This window comes from Oncorhynchus keta, unplaced genomic scaffold, assembly GCF_023373465.1.
Source record: "Oncorhynchus keta strain PuntledgeMale-10-30-2019 unplaced genomic scaffold, Oket_V2 Un_contig_18645_pilon_pilon, whole genome shotgun sequence".
Taxonomy (NCBI): domain Eukaryota; kingdom Metazoa; phylum Chordata; class Actinopteri; order Salmoniformes; family Salmonidae; genus Oncorhynchus; species Oncorhynchus keta.
In genome coordinates, this window is record NW_026281027.1 from 57,733 (window position 1) to 84,278 (window position 26,546).

The 26,546-nt window shown below is 45.2% G+C and overlaps 1 protein-coding gene across 1 annotated transcript in view; it reads left to right on the forward strand.

Moving 5' to 3' along the window:
• The first annotated feature begins 3,285 nt into the window (after positions 1-3,285).
• LOC118381333 (ectonucleotide pyrophosphatase/phosphodiesterase family member 2-like) overlaps positions 3,286-26,546 on the forward strand; it is a 39,726-nt gene continuing 16,465 nt past the window's right edge. Inside the window, exons 1-16 of the mRNA XM_052504032.1 lie at positions 3,286-3,752; positions 3,977-4,082; positions 6,671-6,826; positions 7,188-7,313; positions 9,388-9,448; positions 9,579-9,676; positions 10,221-10,300; positions 10,425-10,544; positions 13,242-13,297; positions 18,570-18,635; positions 18,874-18,946; positions 20,676-20,797; positions 22,732-22,763; positions 23,212-23,340; positions 24,576-24,607; positions 24,788-24,915. Of these exons, the coding sequence (XP_052359992.1) occupies positions 3,723-3,752; positions 3,977-4,082; positions 6,671-6,826; positions 7,188-7,313; positions 9,388-9,448; positions 9,579-9,676; positions 10,221-10,300; positions 10,425-10,544; positions 13,242-13,297; positions 18,570-18,635; positions 18,874-18,946; positions 20,676-20,797; positions 22,732-22,763; positions 23,212-23,340; positions 24,576-24,607; positions 24,788-24,915 (1,415 nt within the window). The 5' untranslated portion in view covers positions 3,286-3,722. The remainder of the gene's footprint in view (positions 3,753-3,976; positions 4,083-6,670; positions 6,827-7,187; positions 7,314-9,387; positions 9,449-9,578; positions 9,677-10,220; positions 10,301-10,424; positions 10,545-13,241; positions 13,298-18,569; positions 18,636-18,873; positions 18,947-20,675; positions 20,798-22,731; positions 22,764-23,211; positions 23,341-24,575; positions 24,608-24,787; positions 24,916-26,546) is intronic.

A 26,546-nucleotide genomic window follows, 5' to 3' on the forward strand; every position in this document is an offset into this window, starting at 1 on the left:
CAGTATCCTTGTTCTACCCTTACAACTACCTCACTGCCCGGCCCAATAACGACTAACGACTACCTCACTGCCCGGCCCAGTAACGACTACCTCACTGCCGGCCCAGTAACGACTACCTCACTGCCGGCCCAGTAACGACTACCTCGCTGCCGGCCCAGTAACGACTACCTCACTGCCGGCCCAGTAACGACGACCTCACTGCCGCCCAGTAACGACTCACTGCCGGCCCGCTGCCCGGCCCAGTAACGACCTCACTGCCGGCCCAGTAACGACGACCTCACTGCCGGCCCAGTCACTCACCCGGCCCAGTAACGACTAACGACTACCTCACTGCCGGCCCAGTAACGACTAACGACTACCTCACTGCCCGGCCCAGTAACAACTAACGACTACCTCACTGCCCGGCCCAGTAACGACTAACGACTACCTCACTGCCCGGCCCAGTAACGACTAACGACGACCTCACTACCCGGCCCAGTAACGACTAACGACTACCTCACTGCCCGGCCCAGTAACGACTAACGACTACCTCACTGCCCGGCCCAGTAACGACTAACGACTACCTCACTGCCCGGCCCAGTAACGACTAACGACTACCTCACTGCCCGGCCCAGTAACGACTAACGACTACCTCACTGCCCGGCCCAGTAACGACTAACGACTACCTCACTGCCCGGCCCACGACTAACGACTACCTCACTGCCCGGCCCAGTAACAACTAACGACTACCTCACTGCCCGGCCCAGTAACGACTACCTCACTGCCGGCCCAGTAACGACTACCTCACTGCCCGGCCCAGTAACGACTAACGACTACCTCACTGCCGGCCCAGTAACGACTAACGACTACCTCACTGCCCGGCCCAGTAACGACTACCTCACTGCCCGGCCCAGTAACGACTACCTCACTGCCCGGCCCAGTAACGACTAACGACTACCTCACTGCCGGCCCAGTAACGACTAATGACTACCTCACTGCCGGCCCAGTAACGACTACCTCACTGCCCGGCCCAGTAATGACTAACGACTACCTCACTGCCGGCCCAGTAACGACTAACGACTACCTCACTGCCGGCCCAGTAACGACTACCTCACTGCCCGGCCCAGTAACACTAACACTGGACCCAGTAAGTAACGACTACCTCACTGCCGGCCCAGTAATGACTAACGACTACCTCACTGCCCGGCCAAGTAACGACTACCTCACTGCCGACCCAGTAACTACTAACGACTACCTCACTGCCGGCCCAGTAACGACTAAAGACTACCTCACTGCCGACCCCAGTAACGACTACCTCACTGCCGACCCAGTAACTACTAACGACTACCTCACTGCCGGCCCAGTAACGACTAACGACTACCTCACTGCCGGCCCAGTAATGACTAAGGACTACCTCACTGCCGGCCCAGTAACGACTAACGACTACCTCACTGCCGGCCCAGTAATGACTAACGACTACCTCACTGCCCGGCCCAGTAACGACTACCTCACTGCCGGCCCAGTAACAACTAAGGACTACCTCACTGCCGGCCCAGTAATGACTAAGGACTACCTCACTGCCGGCCCAGTAACGACTACCTCACTGCCCGGCCCAGTAACGACTAACGACTACCTCACTGCCGGCCCAGTAACGACTACCTCACTGCCGGCCCAGTAACGACTACATCACTGCCGGCCCAGTAACGACTACCTCACTGCCGGCCCAGTAACGACTACCTCACTGCTCTGTCCAGTAACGACTAATGACTACCTCACTGCTCTGCCCAGTAACGACTAATGACTACCTCACTGCTCTGCCCAGTAACGACTAATGACTACCTCACTGCTCTGCCCAGTAACGACTACCTCACTGCTCTGCCCAGTAACGACTACCTCACTGCTCTGCCCAGTAACGACTAATGACTACCTCACTGCTCTGCCCAGTAACGACTACCTCACTGCTCTGCCCAGTAACGACTAACGACTACCTCACTGCCCGGCCCAGTAACAACTAATGACTACCTCACTGCTCGGCCCAGTAACATCTTTCAGTGCTCTGGTTCTTGACCTAATCTCCTCACTTGTCCCTATTGGTGAGTTTCTTGTCATGTTTGCTCCGTTTCCATTTGAACTCAGTAATCATATTCTTGTCAGATTGAGCATAATAATCTACTCTGGAATCTTCTCATATCTGCATCAATATACATTTTTATATTTGATTTGTTGTTTCCCTCATCAAACCCTGGATGACAAAACAAACACATGTATTGGCAACAAACCAATGGCGCTCCAGTCCTCCACCGACTCTGCCAAATCCTGTGTGGTCTGTCCTGGAGGCAGAAAGCACTGGGGTTAGTTATGGTACAACTCAGTCCAGTGTTAGAACCAGGGTTAGTTATGGTACAACTCAGTCCAGTGTTAGAACCAGGGTTAGTTATGGTACAACTCAGTTCAGTGTTAGAACCAGGGTTAGTTATGGTACAACTCAGTCCAGTGTTAGAACCAGGGTTAGTTATGGTACAACTCAGTGTTAGAACCAGGGTTAGAACCAGGGTTAGTTATGGTACAACTCAGTTCAGTGTTAGAACCAGGGTTAGTTATGGTACAAATCAGTCCAGTGTTAGAACCAGGGTTAGAACCAGGGTTAGTTATGGTCCAGTGTTAGAACCAGGGTTAGTTAAGTGTTAGAACCAGGGTTAGTTATGGTACAACTCAGTCCAGTGTTAGAACCAGGGTTAGTTATGGTACAACTCAGTCCAGTGTTAGAACCAGGGTTAGTTATGGTACAACTCAGTCCAGTGTTAGAACCAGGGTTAGTTATGGTACAACTCAGTCCAGTGTTAGAACCAGGGTTAGTTATGGTACAACTCAGTCCAGTGTTAGAACCAGGGTTAGTTATGGTACAACTCAGTTCAGTGTTAGAACCAGGGTTAGTTATGGTACAACTCAGTCCAGTGTTAGAACCAGGGTTAGTTATCAGGGTTAGTTTGGGTATAAACTCAGGTGTTAGAACCAGGGTTAAGGGTTTAACTCACACCAGGGTTAGTTAGGGTATAAATCCCACCAGGGTTAGTTTGGGTATAACTTGTTCCAGGGTTAGTTAGGATATAAATCACTCCAATCTAGAGCAGACTAGGAGCAGGCATCACTCGGCAGAGAATCATGGTTCTTTGGAAATTGGTTCTGTAAGGCTTTATGATCCATGTAAATGCATCGTGTGCGTCCGCATGTGTCCCTTTCCGTTTACAATGAGAACTTATGTTTTGCGAATAGGCGGCCATGACTATTATGCGTTTATTACTGGTTCTCAGATGTTTTCAGGGCTTTCAGCAAGGAAGTTTTACTCTCCTTTTGTTTTCTAAATCATTTGCAGTACAAGGGGATGATGATGATCATTTCAAAGTGGCGACCGATTTGAAAAGTATCAAAGGGTATTGTTATGCATTCACCGGGGTGGTCTCGTCTCTCCTTGCATTCATTGTTTAGTATCCTACCGCGCACTGTGCGCAGTAAAATTAAACGGCAGCATAAGCACTTTTCCTTGATTTAGTGGATTGAGAGCTGGAAGGAAGCTCCCTTTGGCACCGTGAACAGGTGTTCATCTGAAATCACAAAACTTGGCCACCACACCGTTCTTGCGCTCAGTCTTAGTGAAAGTCGGGGTGCAGTCAGGACGCACAGTAACGAACCGAACAGGGACCACTGCGATAAACACATTAATTCTGTAGGACGGACCTGACATAATGGGGAAATATAAGATATCATTTAAACAGGTATGATGGAAATGACCAAATATGTTTTAGAGAACTCTGTGATATTACAATGTAGGATGTTCAAGAGAGAATACCTGGGTTATGATGGATTGTTCTGGCATGCTCCCCGCTATATTTACTGTGGGAGACTTGTCGTTATCACCTCATATGTTTCACGTTTCATTTTATGTCACAATATTGTGTAGAATTGTATCATTTATCTGTTGTTTCGTTCATTTTCAAAGATGTTCTGTGTCCTCTCCATCGTCTGTGGTTCGGATATCTGCTCGGGGTATGTTTATGACCGTCCTGAAAGGTCTGTAGAGGAGGCTGCTTCTTCAAAGACAGACAGTAAGCAAGATTGGACAACTGTTTTGCATAAAATATAGATATTTTGCGGGGACTTCCATCTCTCTCTCTCTCTCTCTCTCTCTCTCTCTCTCTGACAATTGTTGATGGGTATTATTTTTTGCCTATTACAGTATGGAAATTGTTAATTTAAAAATAAATGTTTGTATAATGACGTATTGGGACAAGGTGTTCTGCACTAACATTGTGCATGGTATACTACAAGCACATCGGAATCATTTTCTCTGTAATTTAGTTACCAAAATAAGCTTTACAGTATATTTAGAAAAAGCCTTTATGTATTCTGGCTGTAAATGTATATAAAGCCAACTTTCCTTTTGCCATTTTAAACAAGTCAGACAGAAAACTGTCTTTGATTCCAGAGGCATTAAACTACATCTTAAACTGACTTCGGGACAAAGTAATCAATCACTCAACAGTCTGTAGACTTAACATGGAATCCATTTACTATCTAAATGATCTTTAAACATGAGCAACATACATTATACGGAACTTACTACGTTCCCTGAGGTAACCGTAGCGATGGAATTCAAAATGCAGTTTATTTGCACATCGTTTTCTATCAGATATGTCTGCCAGTGTACACAGAACTAATAAGCAAAGAGCGTTTAAGTGTAACAAACGATTACTGTTGTCCTTTTCGCCAGTGATTGGCCTGTCCGTGTATGTTTGGGGTTTGTTTGCTCGGCTCTACCTTGTGTCAATATCAAGTGAGCTTTTCAGCCGTTTCTGCTCCATATATTCTGACCTGGTCTGCATGTAAAAACTCAGGTGGTTTGAATTATAGTGTCGGGATACTTGTCAAAGATCCCACTGCACAGCTGTGAAAGGACATTGTAGTCGTTCACAGGGAGTTGGTTTCCTTTCATTCAGTTCATTCACTGTGTCTGGGATGGGTTTGACATCGAGTATATGACTAGTTATATGCCTCATACAGCTATTCCTGTGCAGTAAACTGAGTTTGAATCTTCACAGAATTCGTCCACGTGCTTCTCCTGGCGTTGCCCAGGTTTTTCCTGCTGCAGGTTTGTTCCGGAATCCACAAGGAACATCTTATTATGTACTGTATGTTACACTGGCTTGGTCCCCTCTGTTCCTCTCCCCAACCTCAGGGAAGACTTCCTCTCCCCAACCTCAGGGAATAATTCCTCTCCTCAACCTCAGGGAATACTTCCTCTCCCCAACCTCAGGGAATACTTCCTCTCCCCAACCTCAGGGAAGACTTCCTCTCCCCAACCTCAGGGAAGACTTCCTCTCCCCAACCTCAGGGAAGACTTCCTCTCCCCAACCTCAGGGAATACTTCCTCTCCCCAACCTCAGGGAAGACTTCCTCTCCCCAACCTCAGGGAAGACTTCCTCTCCCCAACCTCAGGGAGGTGTTCCTCTCCCCAACCTCAGGGAGGCGTTCCTCTCCCAAACCTCAGAGAGGTGTTCCTCTCCCCAACTTCAGGGAATACTTCCTCTCCCCAACTTCAGGGAATACTTCCTCTCCCCAACCTCAGGGAATACTTCCTCTCCTCAACCTCAGGGAGGTGTTCCTCTCCCCAACTTCAGGGAGGCATTCCTCTCCCCAACTTCAGGGAGGTATTCCTCTCCCCAACCTCAGGGAAGACTTCCTCTCCCCAACCTCAGGGAATACTTCCTCTCTTCCTCTCCCCAACCTCAGGGAAGACTTCCTCTCCCCAACCTCAGAGAGGCATTCCTCTCCCCAACTTCAGGGAAGTGTTCCTCTCCCCAACCTCAGGGAAGTGTTCCTCTCCCCAACCTCAGGGAAGTGTTCCTCTCCCCAACCTCAGGGAGGTGTGCCTCTCCCCAACCTCAGGGAAGTGTTCCTCTCCCCAACCTCAGGGAGGTGTTGCCCCCAACCTCAGGGAGGTGTGCCTCAGGGAAGTGTTCCTCTCCCCAACCTCAGGGAAGTGTTGAGTAGTAGAGACATTTTTAAAACCCAAATAGAACTGTCTTAGTAGCAGCTGTGGATCCATAGTGACTGAATCCATGCTCTATTTTCAATAGTGAAACAGAGCATGGATTCAGAGTGTACTCCAAGCTTCTCTTGCAATACTCTCTCATAAAAAAAGGTGATACCTAGTTTTCTCAGAGTATATCTCCAGTAGATGTTAACGGTTCTCTCTCTCTCTTTCTGACAGCTCCTTCAGTAGATATGAATGGTTCTCTCTCTCTCTCTCTCTCTCTCTCTCTCTCTCTCTCTCTCTCTCTCTCTCTCTCTCTCTCTCTCTCTCTCTCTCTCTCTCTCTCTCTCTCTCTCTCTCTCTCTCTCTCTCTCTCTCTCTCTCTCTCTCCCCTCCCTCAGTAGATATGAATGGTTGTCTCTCTCTCTTTCTGACAGCTCCCTCAGTAGATATGAGTGGTTCTCTCTCTCTCTCTCTCTCTCCCTTTCATCTCCTTCAGTAGATATGAATGGTTCTCTCTCTCTCTCTCTCTCTCTCTCTCTCTCTCTCTCTCTCTCTCTCTCTCTCTCTCTCTCTCTCTCTCTCTCTCTCTCTCTCTCTCTCTCTCTCTCCCTTTCATCTCCCTCAGTAGTTGTTAATGGTTGTCTCTCTCTCTGCCAGCTCCTTCAGACTCCCCGTGGATCAGCACGTCAGGATCCTGCAAGAACAGATGCTTTGAATTGGACGAGGCTGAACCTCCCAACTGCCGCTGTGACAACTTATGTAAAACCTATAACAGCTGCTGCCAGGATTTTGATGAGCACTGCTTGAGAACAGGTAAGCCTGAAGCCTGCCAGCCTGTCTGTCTGGGTTGGTGGTCCCCCCTGCTCCCTTTCATGTTCCCTCAACATGGTGGTCTTACATCTCAGTTCAACTCCTCTCCCCAGTCCAAGTTGTACACGTTCCAGAATGTTCAGTACGTTGTATTGCATCAATGTAGGGTTCAAAATGAACACACGCTTTATTTCATACTTAATGACCATCACCATCTCTGTCGGTTTCTACCTCATGTAGATGACCTTATGGTGACTTGACTCATTGTTGAATGGGACACCCTGCTGCAGTTCTAATGGGTTGTTGTTACCGATGTAACATCCTCTCTCATTCATTGATTGAATAAATGATTGATTGTGTCCAGAGGGAGGTTTTGAGTGCAGTAAGGAGCGCTGTGGAGAGACCAGGAAGGACCAGCATGCCTGTCACTGTTCTGAGGACTGTCTGGCCAAAGGAGACTGCTGTACCAACTACAAAACACTCTGTAAAGGTTAGACACTGATACTAGATGTCTCTCAACCTGATACTAGTGCTGCGTGTGCTTTAGCCAACCCTTCTGACTGTTGTTGTCATGACATACACTATCGGTCCAAAGCTTTAGAACACCTACTCATTCAAGGGTTTTTCTTTATTTTTACTATTTTCTACATTGTTGAATAATAGTGAAGACATCAAAACTATGAAATAACACATATGGAATCATGTAGTAACCAAAAAAGTGTTAAACAAATCAAAATATATTTTATATTTGAGATTCTTCAAATAGCCACCTTTTGCCTTGATGACAACTTTGCACACTCTTGGCATTCTCTCAACCAGCTTCATGAGGTAGTCACCTGGAATGCATTTCAATGAACCTCATTTCAATGACCTCAACCAAGTTAATTTGTGGAATTTATTTAATTCTTAATGCGTTTCAACCAATCAGTTGTTTTGTGACAAAGTAGGGGTGGTATACAGAAGACAGCCTTATTTGGTAAACAACCAAGTCCATATTATGGCTTGAACAGCTCAAATAAGCAGCTCAAATAAGCAAAGAGAACTTTAACTTTAATCACTTTAAGACATGAAAGTCAGTCAATTTCAAGAACTTTGAAAGTTTCTTCAAGTGCAGTCGCAAAAACAATCAAGCGCTATGATGAAACTGTCTCTCATGAGGACCACCACAGGAATGGAAGACCCAGAGTTACCTCTGCTGCAGAAGATAAGTTCATTAGAGTTACCAGCCTTAGACATTGCAGCCCAAATAAATGCTTCACAGAGTTCAAGTAACAGACACATCTCAACATCAGCTGTTCAGAGACTGTGTGAATCAGGCCTTCATGGTCGAATTGCTGCAAAGAAACCACTACTAAAGGACACCGATAAGAAGAGACTTGCTTGGGCCAAGAAACACGAGTAATGGACATTAGACCGGTGGAAATGTGACCTTCAGGCCTAGAGTCCAAATTTGAGATTTTTGGTTCCAACCACTGTGTCATTATGAGAAGCAGAGTAGGTGAACGGATGATCTCTGCATGTGGGGTTCCAACCACTGTGTCATTATGAGAAGCAGAGTAGGTGAACGGATGATCTCTGCATGTGGGGTTCCAACCACTGTGTCATTATGAGAAGCAGAGTAGGTGAACGGATGATCTCTGCATGTGGGGTTCCAACCACTGTGTCATTATGAGAAGCAGAGTAGGTGAACGGATGATCTCTGCATGTGGGGTTCCAACCACTGTGTCATTATGAGAAGCAGAGTAGGTGAACGGATGATCTCTGCATGTGGGGTTCCAACCACTGTGTCATTATGAGAAGCAGAGTAGGTGAACGGATGATCTCTGCATGTGGGGTTCCAACCACTGTGTCATTATGAGAAGCAGAGTAGGTGAACGGATGATCTCTGCATGTGTATTTCACACTGTGAAGCATTGAGGAGGAGGTGTTATGGTGTGATGGTGTCTTCCTGGTGACACTGTCTGATTTATTTACAACTTAAGACACACTTAACCAGCATGTCTACCACAGCATTCTGCAGCGATACGCCATCCCATCTGGTTTGGGCTTAGTGGTACTATAATTTGTTTTTCAACAGGACAATGACTCAACACACCTCCAGGCTGTGTAAGGGCTATTTGACCGAGAAGGAGAGTGATGGAGTGCTGCATCAGACGACCTGGCCTCCACAATCACCCGACCTCAACCCAATTGAGATGGTTTGAGATGAGTCTGACCGCAGAGTGAAGGAAATAGCAAACAAGTGCTCAGCATATGTGGGAACTCCTTCAAGACTGTTGGAAAAGCATTCCAGGTGAAGCTGGTTGAGAGAATACCAAGAGTGTGCAAAGCTGTCATCAAGGCAAAGGGTGGCTATTTGAAGAATCTCAAATATAAAATATATTTTGATTTGTTTAACACTTTTTTGGTTACTACATGATTCCATATGTGTTATTACTATTATTCTATAATGTAGAAAATAGCAAAAATAAAGAAAAACCCTTGAATGAGTAGGTGTTCTGAAACTTTGGAAGGTTGTATTGAATCTTCATATTAACTCTTAATTGGACCACTTTGTTTGTAAGGGGACACTACTTGGTTGAAGGATGGCTGTGAAGACATTAGAACCCATGAATGTCCGGCTGGGTAAGAGACCCTATTTACACACTTCAGACCTTCTTATAAAAAAAAAACATTTTTTGTTTTAACCTTTCAAAAGTAAATAAAAACAACCCGTAAGAACATCAGAGATAGTCTCATGATCTTTTGTCCCCAGGTTTGTCCGTCCCCCTCTCATCATGGTGTCAGTGGATGGGTTCAGAGCCTCCTACATGAAGAGAGGAAGCACAGTGATCCCCAACATCGAGAAACTCAGTAAGATATTATGAATCATCCATAACAAGGCTTCATTTGAGAGTTGCAACTTTATTCACTTTATTAAACCAGGCAAGTCAGTTAAGAACAAAGTCATATTTACAATTTTTAAATTTTTTGGAAAAAATGTTACCTTTATTTAACCAGGCAAGTCAGTTAAGAACATATTCTTATTTTCAATGACGGCCTGGGTTAACAGTGGGTTAACTGCCTGTTCAGGGGCAGAACCACAGATTTGTACCTTGTCAGCTCAGGGGTTTGAACTTGCAACCTTCCGGTTACTAGTCCAACGCTCTAACCACTAGGCTACGCTGCCGCCCCACAATAAAGGCCTACCCCGGCCAAACCCTAACCCGGACGACGCTGGGCCAATTGTGTGCCGCCTTATGGGACTCCCAATCACGGCTGGTTGTGATACAGCCTGGAATCGAACCAGGATGTCTGTAGTGACGCCTCTAGCACTGAGTTGCAGTGTCTTAGACCGCTGTGCCACTCGGGAGCCCGTACCATTGCATCATATCTGTTTGTGCCTTTTTACCTCTAGGAGCCTGTGGTACCCATGCTCCTTACATGAGACCCGTGTACCCCACGAAAACGTTTCCCAATCTCTATACTCTTGCAACGGTACGTACTGGTCAATCATCCTGTTTCTTCCTCTTTGCTGAACTCAGCTGAACATTTTATCTTGAGTTTTGTCGTAATGTAATGTAACATCCAGCCTCCACGGGTCCGTCCTGACCTCCTGTAGGGCCTGTACCCTGAGTCCCATGGCATCGTTGGCAACTCCATGCATGACCCTGTGTTTGATGCCCACTTTAACCTGCGGGGTCGAGAGAAGCTGAATCACCGTTGGTGGGGAGGTCAGCCGGTGAGGCCCTACTCTCTCTGCTCTGTTCTGTGGTTCAGTCATACAACGCCTTCACAAAGGAGTCACGCCCCGTAAGACTTGTTACACATTTCCTTGTGTTACAGCCTGAATTTAAAATGGATTCAATTGAGATTGAGTTTCACTGCCCTTCCACACAATACCCCATAATGTCAAAGTGGAGTTATGTTTTTATAAATTCATTACAAATGAAAAGCTGAAAGGTCTTAAGTCAAGAAGTATTGAACCCCTTTGTTATGGCATAAATCACTGAACAAGTCACATAATAAGTTGCATGGACTCACTCTGTGTGCAATAATAGTGTTTAAAATGATTTTTTGAATGACTGCCTCATCTCTGTACCCCACACATACAATTATCTGTAAGGTCCCTCATCTCTGTACCCCACACATACAATTATCTGTAAGGTCCCTCATCTCTGTACCCCACACATACAATTATCTGTAAGGTCCCTCATCTCTGTACCCCACACATACAATTATCTGTAAGGTCCCTCATCTCTGTACCCCACACATACAATTATCTGTAAGGTCCCTCATCTCTGTACCCCACACATACAATTATCTGTAAGGTCCCTCATCTCTGTACCCCACACATACAATTATCTGTAAGGTCCCTCATCTCTGTACCCCACACATACAATTATCTGTAAGGTCCCTCATCTCTGTACCCCACACATACAATTATCTGTAAGGTCCCTCATCTCTGTACCCCACACATACAATTATCTGTAAGGTCCCTCATCTCTGTACCCCACACATACAATTATCTGTAAGGTCCCTCATCTCTGTACCCCACACATACAATTATCTGTAAGGTCCCTCATCTCTGTACCCCACACATACAATTATCTGTAAGGTCCCTCAGTCGAGCAGATTCAACCACAAACACCAAGGAGGTTTTCCAATGCCTCACAAAGAAGAGCTCCTATTGGTAGATGGGTAAAAATACAGAAGCAGACATTGAATATCGCTTTGAGGCTGGTGAAGTTATTATTTACACTTTGGATGGGGTATCAACACACCCAGTCACTATAAAGATACAGGCGTCCTTCCTAACCGGAGAGGAAGGAAACCCCTCAGGGATTTCGCCACGAGGCCAATGGTGACTTTAAAACAGTTACAGAGTTTAATGGCTGTGATAGAAAACTGAGGATGGATCAACAACATTGTAGTTACTCCACAACACTAACCTAATTGACAGAGTGAAAAGAAGGAAGTATGTATAGAATACAAATATTCCAAAACATGCATCCTGTTTGCAATAAGATACTGAAGTAAAAAAATGTGGCAAAGAAATTAACTTTATATCCTGAATACAAAAGTGTTATGTTTGGGGCAAAGTCAATACAACACATTACTGAGTACCACTCTTCATATTTTCAAGCATGGTGGTGGTTGCATCATGTTATGGGTATGCTTGTCATTGGCAAGGATTAGGGAGTTTTTTAGGATAAAAATAAACGGAATAGAGCTAAGCACAGGCAACATCCTAGAGGAAAACCTTGTTGAGTCTGCTTTCCAACAGACTGGGAGACAAATTCACTTTTTAGCAGGACAGTAACTTAAAACAACAGACTGGGAGACAAATACACTTTTCAGCAAGACAGTATCTTAAAACAGAAGGCAAAATATACACTGGAGTTGCTCACCAAGATGACATTGAATGTTCCTGAGTGGCCTAGTTTTGACTCAAATCGGTTTGAAAATATATGGCAAGACTTGGCAAGAAAATGGCTGTCTAGCAATGATCAACAACCAACTTGACAGAGCTTGAATATTCTGCAAATATTGTACAATCCAGGTGTGCAAAGCTTTTAGAAACTTACCCAGAAAGACACACAGCTGTAATCGCTGCCAAAGGTGATTCTAACGCGTATTGACTCAGGGGTATGAATACTTGTATAGATATTTCTGTATTTAATTTTCAATTAATTTCATGAAATGTCTAGAAACCTGTTTTCACTTTGTCATTATGGGATATTGTGTGTAGATTGATGACCACTTTTTTATTTTTTTAAATTCAGGCTGTAACAACAGAATGTGGAATAAATTAAGGGATATGAATATTTTCTAAAGGAACCGTAAGTCACTCTAGAAGCCCTCCCATTCTAGAAGCCCCCATCCCATTCTAGAAGCCCCCATCCCATTCTAGAAGCCCCATCCCATTCTAGAAGCCCCTCCCATTCTATAGGCCCTCCCTCCCATTCTAGAAGCCTCCCCTCCCATTCTAGAAGCCCCCCCTCCCATTCTAGAAGCGCCCCCCCCTCCCAAACTAGAAGCTCTCCCTCCCATTCTAGAAGGCCTGCATCTGTGTTCTATTTGCACAGTAATGGCCTTACTTACAGCTGGCCAGGTTTGCCTCTCTCTCTCTCTCCTTTCATATGAGACTGTTTAACTTGGCTTTGAGCATGAATCTAGTAAAACTAGTGAGTAGTGTTTAAATGTAATAACCGTCCATTTCAAGTTGAGACATTGAATTGGAAATGGCGTCAGCCTTGCAAATGTACTGTAGTGGTTTAAGGTCACAAACACTTTTGAAGAACCTTTGTTGACGAAAATGGATCTTCCCATTGTCCTTAAAGGTGTTATATGCCATTACATGATACATTATATTGTCTTATATCACAGTTTTACAGATTATTTACTGTGGTTATATTCACTTTTATTCTTGTCCTAGATCTGGATTACAGCAGTGAAGCAGGGGGTGAAAGCTGGCACTTTCTTCTGGCCTGTGTAAGTCTCTCCCTCTCTCCCCCATATCCTCTCTGTCTCTCTGTCTGTCTGTCTACCTCTTTCGCTCTCTCTGTCTACCTCTCTCTCTCTCTCTGTTTACCTCTCTCTCTCTGTCTGTCTACCTCTCTCTCTCTACCTCTCTCTCTACCTCTCTCTCTCTCTCTCTCTCACTCTCTCTACACCACATCTGAAAAAAATTGCTCTCTTCTCAATGCAAAGATATTATGTCCCACAAACTTTATCACCTCACAGCTCACAGCCTGTCAATATACTCCTCAGAATTCTAAAGTAGTGCTTAGCGATTAAGACATTTCTTGAATTTTTTTGGTTATTAAACAACTAATTTGATCAACATCGATTCAATTGCTTGAATTCAATTGAGTAAATTTGTTTTGTGAGTCCAACACGCTGTTTCTCTAGGGAGAAATCAAAATCATTCATGAGAGAAATCAAGAACTGTGTGGGATGCTGGGTTGAAGGGAGATTTAGTTTTCATTAAGCAAATATTCAACCTTGTTAAGCGCAGAAACGTGGTAATTAACTATATTGACCATGATCCATTGCACCTGTTTTTTCTGGGTCAGGCAAGAGAAGATAATTCTCTTTTATGCCTGCTACATTAGGTTAGATACACACAGACCGCATGAGAGATGAATGGACACAACACACAGAGAGAGATAGAGATAACATTAGATGGTCTGTCTGTTTGGTTGCTACTGCCTTAGCAGAGATGAGGTGATCACTTTAAGGAATGAAAAATACTAAGTAATATACGAATATTGTATTATTTCATAGTAATTGTTTTTTTAATTAAAATTGATGTCTACCCTATGTGGACTTACATTTACATTTACATTTAAGTCATTTAGCAGACGCTCTTATCCAGAGCGACTTACAAATTGGTGCATTCACCTTATGACATCCAGTGGAACAGTCACTTTACAATAGTGCATCTAACTTGACAGAGACAATGGAATATTTCAGTGTTTTGGAAATTTAATGTTAATTATTTTGCGCTTTGGAATTTCCATTAAAAAGCTAAATTGTTTTTGTAATTATTTTATAATGCATTTAATGTAAAAAAAATAATGATAATCGAAACTGAAATTTAAAAAGCGTGATATTCTTTTAAATGATGGAACGGTAAATGGACCTAGAAAAGCATTAGTGGCTCAGCACTACTCTCAAAGACAAAACACTACTCTCAAAGACAAAACACTACTCTCAAAGACAAAACACTACTCTCAAAGACAAAACACTACTCTCAAAGACAAAACACTACTCTCAAAGACAAAACACTACTCTCAAAGACAAAACACTACTCTCAAAGACAAAACACTACTCTCAAAGACAAAACACTACTCTCAAAGACAAAACACTACTCTCAAAGACAAAACACTACTCTCAAAGACAAAACACTACTCTCAAAGACAAAACACTACTCTCAAAGACAAAACACTACTCTCAAAGACAAAACACTACTCTCAAAGACAAAACACTAACTCTCAAAGACAAAACACTACTCTCAAAGACAAAACACTACTCTCAAAGACAAAACACTACTCTCAAAGACAAAACACTACTCTCAAAGACAAAACACTACTCTCAAAGACAAAACACTACTCTCAAAGACAAAACACTATTCTCAAAGACAAAACACTACTCCCAAAGACAAAACACTACTCTCAAAGACAAAACACAACAGAAAGTCTCAAAGACAAAGACAAAACACTACTCTCATTTCAAAGACTGTCTGGAAAAGACAAACACTACTCTCAAAGACAAAACACTAGGCTCAAAGACAAAACATCTACATCTCAAAGACAAAGGCACTTCTCAAAGACAAAACACTAGTTCAAAGACAAGACCTGTTCTGAAAGACAAAACACTGGACTCAAAGACGGCACTATCTCAAAGACAAAACGGGGTGCCTCAAAGACAAAACACTAACTCTTCAAAGACAGTGCATTCTCAAAGAGAAAACCTGAGGTCAAAGACAAAACACCAGGGCACTCTCAAAGACAAAACACTGAGGAGGGGGGTCAAAGACAAAACACTACTCTCAAAGACAAAACACTATTCTCAAAGACAAAACACTACTCCCAAAGACAAAACACTACTCTCAAAGACAAAACACAACAGAAAGTGTTGCTATTATATTGTCATAACACTGTTGTGGATTTCAGTTGGAGATGTCTGGAAACTACATGGACATGTTCTTGTTTAGTTGTACTCTGGCTAACATAACGCATGCAGGCTGCTAAAAAAACACAATGCATCACACATTCATAAGACACAGAGGCCTTTGAGGCAGACTTCAGTTCAGAGGCGTACAGACCTGTTTTGAGAGCAATTGGACTCAAATCGGCCTATTAACGTAAAACGGGGTGCCTGCATGTGAACTTGGCCAGCTGACTCCTTCAAGCAGTGACAAAGTGTATTTCAAGGTGCACTCCCTGAGGTAGGGGGGTGGGGCCCAGGGCACTGAGGATGGAGGTCTGGGGGGGCCCAGGGCACTGAGGAACAGGAGGGGGGGGGTTCAGGGCACTGAGGGAGGAGGAGGAGGGGGCCCAGGGCACTGGGGAGGGGGGGGCACTGAGGAGGAGGAGTTAAAAGGGGGGGCCCAGGGCACTGAGGGGGAGGGGGCCTAGGGCACTGAGGAGGAGGGGGGGCCCAGGGCACTGAGGAGGGGAGGGGGCACTGAGGAGGGGGAGGGGGGGCCAGGGCACTGAGGAGGAGGAGGGGGGCCAGGGCACTGAGGAGTACCCCAGGACTATAGGGCCTGTTAGGAGTCTTTAGTGGTTCTAAGGAGGATAGGAGGAGGAGGGGGGGTTACTTTACAGTACAGTATAAGACTGTATTATTTAACCAATGAGGTCTGGAGATGACGGGGAGTTGTGGTTGTAGCTTTGTGGAGTTTCTGTTAAGACCAACTCCAGGGAGGTCTTAACCAACACCAGAGGGGTTGAGAAGAAGAGAATCCCCCCTGTAGTGATTTAGTGGGATAAGATCTACCCCCTTCCATACACCCCCCAGCTCCCCCACATGTCAAGCCCCAGTTAGAGAGGCAAACCCTGGGGTTGATGGTTGGCAGCTGTGCCTAGTGGGCTGGAGGATGGAGGTCTGTTCGTGGCCCACCAATCTACAAGACAGGAACAGGAGGGGAGGCTTTGAGGTTCAAAGACATCCAGGGGAGAAGGAGAGGGATGTACCCCAGGACTATATAGGCCTGTTATAATGTCTTTAGTGGTTCTAATCTGGTGTACCCCAGGACTATATAGGCCTGTTATAATGTCTTTAGTGGTTCTAATCTGGTGTACCCCAGGACTATATAGGCCTGTTATAATGTCTTTAGTGGTTCTAATCTGGTGTACCCCAGGACTATATAGGCCTGTTATAATGTCTTTAGTGGTTCTAATCTGGTGTACCCCAGGACTATATAGGCCTGTTATATGTCTTTAGTGGTTCTAATCTGGTGTACCCCAGGACTATATAGGCCTGTTATAATGTCTTTAGTGGTTCTAATCTGGTGTACCCCAGGACTATATAGGCCTGTTATAATGTCTTTAGTGGTTCTAATCTGGTGTATCCCAGGACTATATGTCTTTAGTGGTTCTAATCTGGTGTACCCCAGGACTATATAGGCCTGTTATAATGTCTTTAGTGGTTCTAATCTGGTGTATCCCAGGACTATATGTCTTTAGTGGTTCTAATCTGGTGTACCCCAGGACTATATAGGTCTGTTATAATGTCTTTAGTGGTTCTAATCTGGTGTACCCCAGGACTATATAGGCCTGTTATAATGTCTTTAGTGGTTCTAATCTGATGTATCCCAGGACTATATAGGCCTGTTATAATGTCTTTAGTGGTTCTAATCTGGTGTACCCCAGGACTATATAGGCCTGTCATGTCTTTAGTGGTTCTAATCTGTTGTATACTAGGACTATATAGGTCTGTTATAATATCTTTAGTGGTTCTAATCTGGTGTACCCCAGGACTATATAGGCCTGTTATAATGTCTTTAGTGGTTCTAATCTGGTGTACCCCAGGACTATATAGGTCTGTTATAATATCTTTAGTGGTTCTAATCTGGTGTACTCCAGGACTATATAGGCCTGTTATAATGTCTTTAGTGGTTCTAATCTGGTGTACCCCAGGACTATATGTCTTTGGTGGTTCTAATCTGGTGTACCCCAGGACTATATAGGTCTGTTATAATATCTTTAGTGGTTCTAATCTGGTGTACTCCAGGACTATATAGGCCTGTTATAATGTCTTTAGTGGTTCTAATCTTTCCTGGTGGTTCTAATCTGAAAGGTTCAGGAATGTGGTATAATGTCTTTAGTGGTTCTAAGTGGTGTTGTAATAACACAGGACTATATAGGTCTGTTATAATGTCTTTAGTGGTTCTAATCTGGTATACATGTCAGCTAATCTCCCAGATCTGTTATGTCTCTTTACATTGATACTATACAGCCTCCCACATTATACAGTCTTTAAAACAGATACACTTTCGTGGTTATAATCTGGTGTATTCTAGGACTATATAGGCCTGTTATAATGTCTTTAGTGGTTCTAATCTGGTGTATTTTAGGACTATATAGGCCTGTTATGTCTTTAGTGGTTCTAATCTGGTGTATCCTAGGACTATATAGGTCTGTTATAATATATTTAGTGGTTCTAATCTGGTGTACCCCAGGACTATATAGGTCTGTTATAATGTCTTTAGTGGTTCTAATCTGGTGTATTTTAGGACTATATAGGCCTGTTATGTCTTTAGTGGTTCTAATCTGGTGAAACCAAGGACTATATAGGTCTGTTATAACGTCTTTAGTGGTTCTAATCTGGTGTACCCCAGGACTATATAGGCCTGTTATAATGTCTTTAGTGGTTCTAATCTGGTGTATTATAGGACTATATAGACCTGTTATAATGTCTTTAGTGGTTCTAATCTGGTGTACCCCAGGACTATATAGGTCTGTTATAATGTCTGTAGTGGTTCTAATCTGGTGTACCCCAGGACTATATAGGTCTGTTATAATGTCTTTAGTGGTTCTAATCAGGCAGCTTTCCTGGATGCAAACAGAAAGGATCAAATGTGGTGTTGTAATACACAGTAAAACATGGATACACAGCCTCCCAGACACAGTAAAGCCATTGATACACAGCCTCCCAGACACAGTAAAGCCATTGATACACAGCACCCCATACATTTTTTTGTGAACTCCGTTTTGTCCTCCATATAATGAACTCATCTGATGTGTCTTTCCAGGTCCATCCCGTTGGAGAGGAGAGTCCTGACCATGCTACAATGGCTTCATCTGCCAGATGGAGAGAGGTAAAGTCAGCTTCTTTCATCCTCTTCTTTAGGCTATTACTATCTGCAATGATATACCAGCAGTGAAACCCCATCCTCTACATGCATCCAAGATGGCCGCTCTATGTTTAGCAGCAATCTCCATCTGACTTTGAGTAAGTAACTTTGCTCCCATATCCTAGCCCTGTATTTGAGACCTGGGGGTGGTAGAGGATACACATGGCCAACCTAAGATTCCCTTCCACCTGTGTTGTTTCAGGCCGTATGTTTACGCCATGCACTCCGAGCAGCCGGACACGTTTGGCCACAAGCTGGGGCCCATGAGCACTGAGGTGAGCTGGGGGCTGGGGGCTGGAGGCTGAGGCTGAGGCTGGGTCTAGGGCTGGGGGCTGGAAGATGGGGACTGGAGGCTGGGGGCTGGAGGCTGAGGCTGGGTCTAGGGCTGGGGGCTGGAGGCTGGAGGCTAGAGGCTGGAGGCTGGGGGCTGGGTCTAGGGCTGGGGCTAGGGCAGAGTCTGAGGGGGAGAGACGGTTGTGAGCAGCACTCACGACAGCAGCACTCATGCCAGATGGAGCTAGTTACATACAGAACAATCTACAACACTGTTGCATAAACACTGGCTTTCTGTTTCAACTGTCCAGCCATAGCAAGGCCCCAAACAAACCCAGGCATATACATGCATGACTTGTACAGTGTGGAATTGATTAACCATTTTCTAGAGATTTTGTACTTCAAGTCAAATTGTATTTGTCACATGCGCCGAATACAACATACCTTACAGTGAAATGTTTACTGACAAGGCCTTAACCAACAATGCTTTATTAAGAAGTTTTCTGAAAAATAAGTGTTAATAAGTAAAAAATAGAGAAATAAAAATAACAAATAATTAAACAGTAGCAGTGGGCACCACACATTGACTCTGTACCGGTACCCCCTGTATATAGTCTCCACATTGACTCTGTACCGTAACACCCTGTATATAGCCTCCACATTGACTCAGTACCGTAACACCCTGTATATAGCCTCCACGTTGACTCTGTACCGTAACACCCTGTATATAGCCTCCACATTGACTCAGTACCGTAACACCCTGTATATAGCCTCCACGTTGACTCTGTACCGTAACACCCTGTATATAGCCTCCACATTGACTCTGTACCGTAACACCCTGTATATAGCCTCCACATTGACTCAGTAACACCCTGTATATAGCCTCCACATTGACTCCGTAACACCCTGTATATAGCCTCCACATTGACTCTGTACCGTAACACCCTGTATATAGCCTCCACATTGACTCAGTACCGTAACACCCTAGCCTCCACATTGACTCTGTACCGTAACACCCTGTATATAGCCTCCACATTGACTCTGTACCGTAACACCCTGTATATAGCCTCCACATTGACTCTGTACCGTAACACCCTGTATATAGCCTCCACATTGACTCAGTACCGTAACACCCTGTATATAGCCTCCACATTGACTCAGTACCGTAACACCCTGTATATAGCCTCCACATTGACTCAGTACCGTAACACCCTGTATATAGCCTCCACGTTGACTCTGTACCGTAACACCCTGTATATAGCCTCCACATTGACTCAGTACCGTAACACCCTGTATATAGCCTCCACATTGACTCAGTACCGTAACACCCTGTATATAGCCTCCACATTGACTCAGTACCGTAACACCCTGTATATAGCCTCCACATTGACTCAGTACCGTAACACCCTGTATATAGCCTCCACATTGACTCAGTACCGTAACACCCTGTATATAGCCTCCACATTGACTCAGTACCGTAACACCCTGTATATAGCCTCCACATTGACTCTGTACCGTAACACCCTGTATATAGCCTCCACATTGACTCAGTACCGTAATACCCTGTATATAGCCTCCACATTGTTATTTTACTGCTGCTGATTGTGTTATGTTCAATGTCTAATAATGATTAGGTATTTTGATGATCTGTATGGGGATCAATACTTCTATGATATCCCCTGATCATTGTGATTGCTGTGTGAATATTGACCAGTGTATTCTGTGCTGCAGCTGAACAACCCTCTGAAGGAGATTGATAAGATAATTGGTCAGCTGATGGACGGCCTGAAACAGATGAAACTCCACCGATGTGTCAACATCATCATGTATATAGTGACTCAGGAGATCACCCTGTATATAGCCTCCACATTGCTGCACAATTGACCGTAACACCCTGTATTGACCCTGACCCTAAACCCTGGTCAATACATACCAACCCTAACCCTGACTCAATACCATACCACCCTGGTCATATACATACCAACATTGACCCTGGTCAATACATACCCCCTAACCCTGATTGTCCACATACCGTAATACCCTGTATATAGCCTCAATACATACCAACTTCTATGATATCCCCCATTGGATTCAATTACATACCAACCCTCTAATAATTGGTCAATACATACCAACCCTCAACATCATCTGGATCTGCTATACATGATGACCCTAACCCTGGTCAATACATACCAACCCTAACCCTGATCAATACATACCAACCCTGGTCAATACATACCAACCCTAACCCTGATCAATACATACCAACCCTAACCCGGATCAATACATACCAACCCTGGTCAATACATACCAACCCTAACCCTGATCAATACATACCAACCCTAACCTTGGCTAATACATACCATCCCTGGTCAATACACACCAACCCTGGTCAATACATACCAACCCTAACCCTGGTCAATACATACCAACCCTGGTCAATACACACCTACCCCGGTCAATACATACCAACCCTAACCCTGGTCAATACATACCAACCCTGGTCAATACATACCAACCCTAACCCTGGTCAATACATACCAACCCTGGTCAATACATACCAACCCTGGTCAATACATACCAACCCTGGTCAATACATACCAACCCTGGTCAATACACACCAACCCTGGTCAATACATACCAACCCTGGTCAATACATACCAACCCTGGTCAATACATACCAACCCTGGTCAATACATACCAACCCTGGTCAATACATACCAACCCTGGTCAATACATACCAACCCTGGTCAATACATACCAACCCTGGTCAATACATATCAACCCTAACCCTGGTCAATACATACCAACCCTGGTCAATACATACCAACCCTGGTCAATACACACCAACCCTAACCCTGGTCAATACATACCAACCCTAACCCGGATCAATACATACCAACCCTGGTCAATACACACCAACCGAATCAATACATACCAACCCTAACCCTGGTCAATACATACCAACCTTGGTCAATACACACCAACCCTGGTCAATACATACCAACCCTAGTCAATACATACCAACCCTAGTCAATACATACCAACCCTAGTCAATACACACCAACCCCTAACCAACCCTGGTCAATACATACCAACCTGGTCTAACCAACCCTGATCAATACATACCAACCCTGGTCAATACACACCAACCCTGGTCAATACATACCAACCCTGGTCAATACATACCAACCCTGGTCAATACATACCAACCCTGGTCAATACATACCAACCCTGGTCAATACATACCAACCCTGGTCAATACATACCAACCCTGGTCAATACATACCAACCCTGGTCAATACATACCAACCCTGGTCAATACATACCAACCCTGGTCAATACATACCAACCCTGGTCAATACATACCAACCCTGGTCAATACATACCAACCCTGGTCAATACATACCAACCCTGGTCAATACACACCAACCCTGGTCAATACACGCTGGGGGGGGGGGATCACAGATCAGTTATCTTTCCAAGAAAATGTACTTCCTAAATATGATTAGGCTATAGTTTACTACATTGGCTATATATAAATAAACATTGATCACTCATATTAGTCTCCATCTGAAAATCGTCCCACTCATAAAAGGGAGGTAAGAAAACGTAGCTCCTGAGAAAGTGAAAGTCTCTCCAACTCAGGTCTCTTCAAAGTACGCCGAGCCTATTGGCTGATATGTCCCAGTAATACCGATAGCCTAATATAATGGTCCACGTGAGAATCTCTGGTAATTTAATTTATTTCTTAGGTTATTTTTGCGCATTTTTATATTTCCTACAGGGCGCACAATTTACTGCGACCATGGCTGGCAAGTGAGCTGAGTCTTCACATACGTCTAAAATAAGCAGTATTGCGGTTGGGTTCGGGACCAGTTCTTGCGTTAGCGGATGGGAGTCGGACAGAAAGCCAGCGGGTTTGGGCGGGATGAATAAATCCGTCCTCCACAGACCTCTAGACCAGGGCTGTCAAACTCATTCCATGGAGGTCCTAGTGTCTGTGGGATTTAGTTTTCTCCTTTCATTTAAGCCCTAGACAACCAGGTGAGGGGAGTTCTTTACTAATTCGTGACCTCAATTCCTCAATCAAGTTCAAGGCAGGAGCGAAAACCCTCAGACACTCGGCCCTCCATGGAGTGAGTTTGACACGTGCTCTAGACGATGTCCATTTCTCTCTAACTATGGACAATCAAGTCACCTTCTTCTTCTTCTTCATATTCATTCTGCAGTGATTTAAAGTCTGTTCTGAACATGTGTCCCTCAGGTATGGAGGAGGCTCACTGTGACAGGACAGAGTTCCTCAGCTCATACATGCCGTCCACTGTTGATGACATCATCCTGATCCCGGGCTCCCTGGGCAGGATCCGCTCCAGGTACCCCAATAACCCCAAATGTGAGTGTTTGGTTTGTTTGTCTGATTGGTGTATTGATGTATTGGTTGACCATTTAAAAACACAATACTGTATTGAAGAACATGCCTTAATAAAACCATTGAGGATTAATCAACTACAAATCCCCAACTACAAAATCAGAGACCTATTTCTATTGTGGTCCTCATAGGCTGCGTTTAGACAGGCAGACCCATTGTGGTCCTCATAGGCTGCGTTTAGACAGGCAGACCCATTGTGGTCCTCATAGGCTGCGTTTAGACAGGCAGACCCATTGTGGTCCTCATAGGCTGCGTTTAGACAGGCAGACCCATTGTGGTCCTCATAGGCTGCGTTTAGACAGGCAGACCCATTGTGGTCCTCATAGGCTGCGTTTAGACAGGCAGACCAATTGTGGTCCTCATAGGCTGCGTTTAGACAGGCAGACCCATTGTGGTCCTCATAGGCTGCGTTTAGACAGGCAGACCCATTGTGGTCCTCATAGGCTGCGTTTAGACAGGCAGACCAATTGTGGTCCTCATAGGCTGCATTTAGACAGGCAGACCCATTGTGGTCCTCATAGGCTGCGTTTAGACAGGCAGACCAATTGTGGTCCTCATAGGCTGCGTTTAGACAGGCGGACCCATTGTGGTCCTCATAGGCTGCGTTTAGACAGGCAGACCCATTGTGGTCCTCATAGGCTGCATTTAGACAGGCAGACCCATTGTGGTCCTCATAGGCTGCGTTTAGACAGGCAGACCCATTGTGGTCCTCATAGGCTGCATTTAGACAGGCAGACCAATTGTGGTCCTCATAGGCTGCATTTAGACAGGCAGACCCATTGTGGTCCTCATAGGCTGCGTTTAGACAGGCAGACCAATTGTGGTCCTCATAGGCTGCGTTTAGACAGGCGGACCCATTCTGGTCCTCATAGGCTGCGTTTAGACAGGCAGACCAATTGTGGTCCTCATAGGCTGCATTTAGACAGGCAGACCCATTCCTCCAGTTACTGGAAAGTGTTTAGAGAAAGACATAGTACTGTATCTCAGTGACCCTGATCCTTGACTGGGTCACATGGCCAGGTCAGTAGAGACCAAAACAATAACATCACTTTAGCATGTATCTTTCTGCTCAGAAGAGCACGCCTCCTCGTCCCCGGACTAGGTTGATGTGTCCCTACTGATCCCGCGTCCTCGGTAGTACGGTAGAACGAGGCACATTTCCTAACAGTCAATCAGAACACTGTTTTGTCTTTTTTCAGATGATGCCAAATCTGTTATTGCAAATCTTACAGTGAGTATTATACACATTGTATTTCCATACACATTGTCTTCTCATTGTTCTGACCAATATTCTGACCCGTGTTGTGGTGTCAGAGGTCGAGGTGACGAGTCCAGAATGATAGTTTTATGAAATAGTGGTGATAAAGTTGTACTACAGAGCACCTGGAATCGTGTTGTTCTGCCCCCTCAGTGTAAAAAGACAGAGCAGCACTTCAAGCCCTATCTGAAGCAGCATCTCCCCAAGCGCCTTCACTACGCCAACAACAGGAGAATAGAGGACATCCACCTGTTAGTGGAGAGGAAGTGGCATATCGCAAGGTTATACCCTCTCTCTGTCTCTCTGTCTCTCTCTGTCTCTATGCCTCTCTCTCTGTCTCTCTGTCTGTCTCTCTCTCTCTGCCACTCTCTCTGTCTCTCTCTCTCTGCCTCTCTCTCTCTCTCTCTCTCTCTCTCTCTCTCTCTCTCTCTGTCTCTCTCTCTCTGTCTCTATGCCTCTCTCTCTCTCTCTCTCTCTGTCTCTCTGTCTCTCTGTCTCTCTGTCTCTCTCTGTCTCTCTCTGTCTCTCTGTCTCTCTGTCTCTATGCCTCTCTCTCTCTGTCTCTCTGTCTCTGTCTCTCTCTCTGTCTCTCTCTATCTCTCTCTGTCTCTCTCTGTCTCTATGCCTCTCTCTCTCTCTCTCTCTCTCTCTCTCTCTCTCTCTCTCTCTGTCTCTCTCTCTCTGTCTCTCTGTCTCTGTCTCTCTCTCTCTGTCTCTCTCTCTGTCTGTCTCTCTCTCTGTCTCTATGCCTCTCTCTCTCTGTCTCTGTCTCTGTCTCTCTCTCTCTGTCTCTGCCTCTCTCTCTCTCTCTCTCTCTCTGTCTCTATGCCTCTCTCTCTCTCTCTCTCTCTCTGTCTCTCTGTCTCTATCTCTCTCTGTCTCTCTCTCTGTCTCTCTCTCTCTCTCTGTCTCTCTGTCTCTCTCTCTCTCTCTCTCTCTCTGTCTCTCTGTCTCTCTGTCTCTCACTCTCTCTCTCTCTGTCTCTCTCTCTCTCTGTCTCTCTGTCTCTGTCTCTCTCTCTCTGTCTCTATGCCTCTCTCTCTCTGTCTCTCTGTCTCTCTCTCTCTCTCTCTCTGTCTCTCTCTCTCTCTCTCTCTCTCTGTCTCTCATTGTCGAAACAGACTAGACCACTCTCTTTTTGTCTCTATGTGAAACAGGGTGGTGTCCAGATTTTTGCTATGGTGTGTCCTATTGGTGGTGGTGTCCTATTGGTGGTGGTGTCCTATTGGTGGTGGTGTCTTATTGGTGGGGGTGTCCTATTGGTGGGGGTGTCTTATTGGCGGTGTGTTCTATTGGCAGGGTGTCCTATTGGGGGTGTGTTCTATTGGTGGTGGTGTGGGGGGTGTGTGTGTCCTATTAGGGGGTCCTACTGGTGGTGGTGTCCTATTGGGGGTGTGTCCTATTGGGGGTGTGTCCTATTGGGGGGGGGTGTCCTATTGGTGGTGGTGTCCTATTGGTGGTGGTGTCCTATTGGGGGTGGTGTCCTATTGGGGGTGGTGTCCTATTGGTGGTGGTGTCCTATTGGTGGTGGTGTCCTATTGGTGGTGGTGTCCTATTGGGGGTGGTCCTATTGGTGGGGTGTCCTATTGGTGGTGGTGTCCTATTGGGGGTGGTGTCCTATTGGTGGTGGTGTCCTATTGGTGGTGGTGTCCTATTGGTGGTGGTGTCCTATTGGGGGTGGTGTCCTATTGGTGGTGGTGTCCTATTGGTGGTGGTGTCCTATTGGTGGTGGTGTCCTATTGGGGTGGTGTCCTATTGGTGGTGGTGTCCTATTGGTGGTGGTGTCCTATTGGTGGTGGTGTCCTATTGGGGGTGTGTCCTATTGGTGGTGGTGTCCTATTGGTGGTGGTGTCCTATTGGTGGTGTGTCCTATTGGTGGTGGTGTCCTATTGGTGGTGGTGTCCTATTGGTG